Source organism: Bidens hawaiensis, unplaced genomic scaffold (genome assembly GCF_021521415.1).
Source record: "Bidens hawaiensis isolate Kalapana, Puna unplaced genomic scaffold, B.hawaiensis_p1.1 tig00020515_1, whole genome shotgun sequence".
Classification (NCBI taxonomy): Eukaryota; Viridiplantae; Streptophyta; class Magnoliopsida; order Asterales; family Asteraceae; genus Bidens; species Bidens hawaiensis.
In genome coordinates this window covers 314181-322049 of record NW_027493134.1, presented here as the reverse complement: position 1 = coordinate 322049, position 7869 = coordinate 314181, and the positions used below count along the sequence as shown (strand labels likewise).

The 7869-nt window shown below is 36.3% G+C and overlaps 1 protein-coding gene across 1 annotated transcript; it reads left to right on the top strand.

The window, feature by feature from the left end:
• Positions 1-2770: 2770 nt before the first annotated feature.
• Positions 2771-7180, top strand: LOC143560936 (protein RBL-like). Its single transcript, XM_077049123.1, has 5 exons — positions 2771-2856; positions 2948-3046; positions 4114-5180; positions 6154-6367; positions 6978-7180. The coding sequence occupies exons 1-5, from the start codon at positions 2838-2840 to the stop codon at positions 7178-7180; spliced, it is 1602 nt and encodes a 533-aa protein (XP_076905238.1). The 5' UTR covers positions 2771-2837.
• Positions 7181-7869: the final 689 nt, after the last annotated feature.

The following is a 7869-nucleotide window of genomic DNA, read 5'->3' as shown; positions in this document are numbered from 1 at the left end:
CTTTTACAGAAAAAGGAGCAGCGGTCGAAGCAGAAACATACTCACAAGTATGACGGATATCCTTGGTTCGTTCAACAACGTTAAGACAATCGACACAACTTTAGTAGAAACAAAGCTAACAGAGGACAAGTCTACAAGATCCATGTATTCCAAGGCACTAATTTATGCAAATAAATAAAAAAAAGAGTTAAAACCAAGAGAAGCTTCATTAAAAGCATGTTACAATAAAAAAAACATACCCTTCCAATCACCATACCTTCTAGGTTTAGTAAGACAGTTAGGCCATTTGGTATTAAGACCCAAATACACGAGAAACTCCTCAAGGAAGGTTCGAAGCTTCAAGGACATAATTTTGGAGCTTCTTCAGAAACACTGGATCAAGCTCCTTAAACTTAGGCTCTGGTGGGTTCAAAGTAATTTCTTGTTTACGCCAAATAGGAGAAACGATAAAATAGAGGCCGCTACAAAGAAAATTTTGCCTTTCTAGGTAGAGGTAAGAACAACAGTGTTCAAAATAAGAACAGTTTAACAGTGAGTTTTCTCAATGGTGAACCAGTTCCCATTTTTAGCAAGTTGAAAAAACCTTCGATACATAATCAGGGAAGGCTCATAACCAAGATAACGACACACCATTTCAAAGTGAAGGATTCTAGCAAACCCAACATGAGCTAGCTGACCAAGGCTAATCTTATGATGGTATAACACATTCAAAAAGAACCTCAAAAACGGGAAATAAGGTTTGGTTGATCAAAGTAACAAAGTATAAACAGCAATCTTACCGATAGGACAACTACTAATATGAGTCGACATTTCAGGAAAGTTTGGCTCAAACTCGGGTCAAATGCCAACTCTAGGCAAAAGCAATCAAGCTCTGCCCTAGAAAGTTTGGAGTATTGGACAACCATATCCAATTTTGAACCCACAACTAAAACAAAGTAAGCAAAGGAAGATTTTACCTTTTAAAACGAAAAAAAGGGGCAGAGAACTATGGGTTACACGGTGGTTTTGTAGTGAAAGGGATGAAAGAAGGAGAAGTTGGCACAAGGGGGGGAGGGGGGTTGAATTTCAAATCCCCAAATATTTAGGGGCAGATGGAAGGTTGAGATTGAAAATAAATGCTAGATGTTGCCTTAGGGCAATAATAACCTCCAACAGCAACCGCTAAATAAGTCAAAACGATGGTTATTACAATGACAGCTGACCATAGATAAAAATATAATAAACTAAATATCCACACCAGAAGCTCCTAACTTTTAACCCTAAGCTTCAATCTCCGAAGCTTTGGGCTATAAGCCCCTAGCTTCTAAGCCACACGTTAGAAACATTTTCCAGCTTATGGACTTCCATAGATAAGCCCAAAACAGCAAAATGGATTTGTCCATTGGTATATGAAGAGGCACACCACTTAGTCCAAAAGCATTAAACACCCCGGGGAATTGACTTTATAAAGAAAAGAGTCAAGTTACAAGCATTCATAATTTCAATCCAAGTACTTTTGATTAGGGACTGATTACGTGGGTACCTTGGAAGCCTAGAAGCCAAGAAGCAACAATCCCCAGCTTTTGAGCTGGGAAGCCTGGAGCTTCACCATCACAGCTTCTGGGTTGACTAGGGAAGCTTCTCGCTACAGTAAAATTTAGAAAAGTCATCTATAATGTGACATAAAGTTAAAGTCTGCCATAAAGTAAACATGTCGACATTACAGGTCCAAAGTAGATTGAGGGGGTGTTTGGGATTGCTTATTTTCATCAACTTATAACTTATTAACTTTTTAAAAAGTAATAAGGTATTTGGGCCTGCTTATATAGTGAGAGAAAAAGTTTCATAACTTACAATATTGTAACTTCTTAACTTAATGAAAAGTTATAAGAAGGTAAAGTAAGGAATCCCAAACACCCCCTAAAAGTTACACCAAAATAGGATGACTTGTCTGAATAAGCTAAAAGGAAGAGTTGACCGTTTTCTCTTAAGAAACTTAAGCTTCCACATGGAAGTTGCCATGTTGCCTATAAAAGGAGACTTATGCAAAATGGTAACTCGTCTCATTCTTTCTACTCTCTTATCACCTCTTAATCGTATCATATCATCGATTCTCACGTTGGAGGCTGATCACTAGAGACCTCCTCTAACGATGAGACTAACTGGTTGTGTTCCTTGATCTTAGTAGCTAGGTTAGGAAGCTCAGTTGTTAGTATCATACTCTTAGACTGCCATACTTTCATTGTCGTTATACCCGTTGTAGCAACAAATTTGAATTATAGGGAATTTTGAAATTAGTTTTGCATATTAAGCAAGTTAACGAGCAAAGTTAAAATCAAAATTAATTGTTAAATTAACCGATTCAAAACAAGGCTCTGATACAAATTGAAACCCTAAGCCAAGCCGAACCCCAATACCAATACCTCCTCCTCCTCCTCTTATTCTTTCTCGTCTCCAATCCAAATCAAATCTCCAAATACGCCCAGCCTGTAAGTTTTCCCTCCCAACTACACCGCCGGTCCACTCTCACCTCACCACCACTTTCACACAGGTAATTAATTCTTCCAAATTTTATCGATTTTTAGGTCCAGACTAAATGCTCCTTTCGATTACGTTTTCTCACATCTCCACGAAAGAGAAATAAAAGCCCTGAGTTGTACGTTGATGGTGGATTTCAGGCTTGCAAGCTCTTAATCATATTCAGTCTAGTTTTCTGGTTGGTTTAGGGTTTCTAAATTGTTCATCAAGTACAACTACTTTACTGCATCCTGCTTTTTGTATGCTTTAATTGCAGGAATTATTCACAATTGGATTCAGCCACAGGCTTAAACCTCATTTCAATTTAACATAAAAGAACCATGAATGCTCCCATTATAGGTATAAGACCTCTTTTTTTTTGTTTTTCTGCACAAGAAGTTTGTATCTAACGAGCTAAATCAATTTATTGTTTTTGTTTGTTGGAGTCAAGATCCGTTACAGGGGGATTTCCCAGAAGTGATCGAAGAGTATTTGGAACATGGTATTATGAAATGCATATCTTTTAATCGTCGTGGCACTCTTCTTGCTGGTAATCAATCATCTGCTTTTATGAGATGTGTAGCTTTACTCTTTGTGTGTATAGGCCTGCAAACAAGCCAAACAAACACGGATATGTTTAATTTTAACTGAAAGTATGATCAGACACATAATATTGCAAGCACATGGTTTTTTTGTTCATTAAGAATATGAACACGTTCGTGTTCATTTATGTTCGTTTGCCAACAATATAAATGAACAGTTCACGAGCGTAAATGAATTGCATAACTGAACATAGATTAACAAACATAAGTGAGCTAAAACCAACTAAAAGTAAATGTGAACAGCGTGTTGGGCCTAAAAGTCATCAAAACTAGGCCAAGTTGTAATCGGCCTAAAAAGTTAAATAATCATATTAATGAACATGAATGCACGAACTTAAACAAATGTAAACTAACAAGCATGAATGAACACAAACGAATTTAAATGAACATTAGTGAACTAACAAGACACGCGTTCATGTTCGTTTGTTTAACTTTAACTGAACAAATATGGTTTTCTTGTTTGTGTTTGTCAACGGTCTAAATGAACGGTTCACAAGCAAACATAACTGAACATATGTAAATGGACATAAGTGAGGTAAAAGCATCTGCAAGTAAATGTGAACAACAACGTGTTGGGCCTAAAAAGTTATTGAAACTAGACTAAGTTGTAGTGGGCCTAAAAAGCTAAACAATTGTATTAACGAACCCAAATGCACGTACTTGAACAAACGTAAACTAACAAACATGGATGAACGCAAAAAGACGGACATAAACAATTTTAAATGAACAGACATTCACGGACATAAACAAACGAACCGGGCCTGCCTTCATGTTCGTTTAACTAAATGAGTATTTTTTTTCATGTTCATTCGCATACTAAGCAAACGAACATGCACAAACTTTCCCCCGAACGGTTCACTCTGAACATTTGATTCATTTACAGGCCTGTTTGTGTATTTAAATAAAAACTCTAATCGTTGAACATTAGTTAAGCACCTAAAATACTATCTAATTGACAGAAATTGTTGTTTATTTTATACCATTTAAAAAACTAATTATGCTGTTTATTTTCCAGCTGGATGTTCTGATGGAAGTTGTGTTATTTGGGACTTTGAAACCCGAGGAATTGCGAAAGAACTTAGAGATAAAGACTGTGTTGCTGCCATAACGAGCGTTTGTTGGTCAAGAAACGGTCATAATATTTTAATTTCAGCTGCTGATAAATCTTTAATGTTATGGGATGTTGTAAAAGGAACAAAAATACACCGAATCACACTCCAACAAACCCCATTACAAGCGCGTTTACATCCTTTAGAATCAACACTTTGCCTAATTTGTCCCTTTTCATCTGCACCCATAATTGTTGATTTACGCACCGAAACCACAACAACGCTCCCCATATCACTCTCCGAAAAACCTGCAGCTGCACCGACATCAAAAAACAAATTCTCAGACGGATCCGCACATTACACACCAACTGCAGCGTGTTTCGATAAACACGGTGATCTGGTTTATGTCGGGAATTCGGTGGGTGAAATTCTTATAATTGATCACAAACTCAATCGGGTTCACGGGATTGTCCCAGTTTCGGGTGGTGCGGTGATAAAGAATATTATGTTCAGTCGAGACGGTCAGTTTCTTCTTACGAACTCGAGCGACCGTACGATTCGGATATATGAAAACCGTTTAAAAAGTCAAGATTTACATAAACTTGTTGATGAGGATTCTAAAGACGAGGTTGAAACATTAAAGGCTGTGGGAACGAATTGTTTGTCACTTTTTCGGGAGTTTCAAGATTCGATCACGAAAGTGCATTGGAAGGCACCGTGTTTTAGTGGTGACGGTGAGTGGGTGGTTGGTGGGTCCGCTAGTAAAGGTGAGCATAAGATTTACATATGGGATAGACGGGCCGGGAATCTGGTGAAGATTCTAGAAGGTCCTAAGGAAGCTTTGATGGATTTGGTGTGGCACCCGGTTCATCCGATAGTTGTTTCGGTCTCGTTAACGGGTTTGGTTTACATATGGGCTAAAGACTATACTGAGAATTGGAGCGCTTTCGCACCGGATTTTAAGGAACTTGAGGAAAACGAGGAGTATGTTGAACGTGAAGATGAGTTTGATTTGATGCCAGAAACTGAAAAGGTAAGTTTTAGGCTATGAATTTTAGTAATATTATTTGTAGAATGATATTAAATACATTAGTTACTCATAGAAGAAACCAAAAAGTAGGGGCGTGCGTGAAACCAAAAGGTCCAAAATAACCAACATAATCGAAGCGAACTAACCAGACCCGGCCCAGAACCGACTGTTTGGGTTTATGTTTTTTCGAATTCCAAATTGCCAGTTTGGTTTTCGGTTTTGCATGTACCTAAAATCTGAATCGACTTTTATATCAATCCAAACTCGTAAAATCTGAAAAGGCTGACCTTTTTTAATTAAAATTTTGATTTATAGTTTTCTTTTTTGAATGGTAAGTAATTGGTATGAAATTAATAAATGGTGTAGCCCAAAAATTTTAGGCCCAAATCTTCATACCCACATAAAAAAAATTTCGGTTCAAATTATCCAATTCTAAGTGGCAAAAACGAAAAACCAAAGCAAATCCATTATCATCATCATCGTACTCAGTATATCCCACCAATAGCAAAGCTATAGTAGGGTCTGAGGAGGGTAAGATGTAGACAGCCTTACCTCTACCCCATAAGGATAGAGAGGCTGCTTCCGGTGAGACCCCCGGCTCGATAGTAGTTTTGCATCAAGCCTTGGACATAAGGCACATAGCACTCAATCATCGGGACACCAGCTGATCGGTGCATGTACCCTTGTCTTTCGGCTATCAAAAAGCAAATCCATTATGAAAACCGAAAAAACCGAGCGAGATGGCTTCCAAAATCCCCAAAACTAGAGTTTTGGTTTTTGGTTTGTTTTTAGCCCAAAACCAACCCATGCACGCTTCTATCAGAAACTGTTGACAGGACAACCTGTTTCGGATTGTTACCCAATCTGGCCCTTGTGGCTACCTCTATAGCCTCTAGGTGAAAACAGGTTGATGGAAATGGATTGACTGAGTTGGGATTATTATATGTATTTGAGTAAATAATTATTATGATTGCAGGTGAAAGAATCAGAAACAAATGAAGAAGATGAAGTTGACATTACAACAGTCGAAAAGGATTCAGCATTTAGTGACTCAGAAGAGGAACTATGCTTCTTGCCTGCTGATCCTTGTCCTGATGTTGATGTTTCAGGGGATAATAAACACACTGGACGACCCGATAATTCTTCCCCGCTTTCTGAAGACAACAATGGCTATTCCAATCAAATTGAAGGTAATAATTACGGGTGTAAGCGAACCAAGCCTTTGGCTCGTTTGTCAGTTTTTATATATGATATATCTAATTTTATAGGAAAATTTCACAGAATAGTAATCAAGTTTCTTAAGTTTTATCAAAGTCGCTCAAAGTTCTTTTTCTGTTGCTTCTCTAAAGTCACTTAACTTTTATAGCTTTATTATATAAACGTTAAAAAAATTTATACACATTTATTATAATTTTTATGCACATTTATGCAATTGTAGTTTCTATATATAACAATATAGGCTTGAGGTCGGGGTCAGGCTAGTTTAAACTCAGTTCAATTCAAACTTTTAGCTAGATGATGATCTGAAGTAGTTAACAAGTAGGGGTGTAAATGAGACGAGCCCAAGCCCAACTAGGCTTGAGCTCGGCTCGTTTAACTTAAGAGAGCTCGAGCTCGGTCTGTGAGTAGTGTTCTTAAGCTTGAGCCTGGCTCGTTTATTATTTATTAAATAGTTATATGCACATTCACATCCCTACTTTCCTAGCAACGATTTTCAATTTTGGCCAGTGGCAAAAATGAAATGTTGACTTACAATCATAGATAGAATAATATTTTTTTCTTTTGAAAATTTTAATTTAGGTCCGGAAAATTCGGGGGGTGAAGATACGGGTGGCATGACACATTTGAAACGGAGGAGAAAACCATCGGAAAAGGTAATGGAACAGCAGTCACATAAGGTGCAGAAAACAAAAGGTACAACTGGTAAATCTATGAAAACTAAAAGTAAAGAAGAAGAAAATGATATGAATCATTTTGGAGATGAGAATGGGATTGATGATTAATTAGTTAAAAATTGTAACCTTAGCTTTTTAAAGATTTTGTATCAGATTTTATATAGTTGCAGCCTCACTTTGACATTCCCATTGGTTGAAACTTGAAATTTGACTAATTTTTGTAATATACCTTGGGTTAATTATGAACGCTTTGTTATATTTTTTTAAAATATAAGTAGCTAATGTGTTAAATAAGGTAAAAGTCTAAACCAGTAGGTTGTTTCCTAATAAAAAATTTATGGCTTCTAAATAAACTATTAAATTTCTATAAAAAATACATAACTTTGGAATTTTTTAAGCATAAAACATCTTATTATTTGATATTTTCATTTTCATGCATGGAACCTACTTTTAATATGATCATATCATCATTAATCATACAAAACCTTCCTAAATGTTAAAAAATCGTTGTAGTTCTGTAGATTTACAGGAAATTATTATTATTAACTAGTTTTTAATTAATAAGTAATCTTTTCTATAGAATTTGATTAACTAACATTTTATCACATGCATCAATTTGAGGTTTTCATTTTTGAAATTTGTGAAACTTTATGAATAAATGAAGTGAAATTGAATAAAAGAATATCAAAGAATCCTCTATGCTTGAGAAAGCATGTATCTGGTTAAAATGACTAAAGATTACAATTATTAAATTCCGTTTTCAATACGTTGAAGTCGTGCACATCTCAACAGTCAAA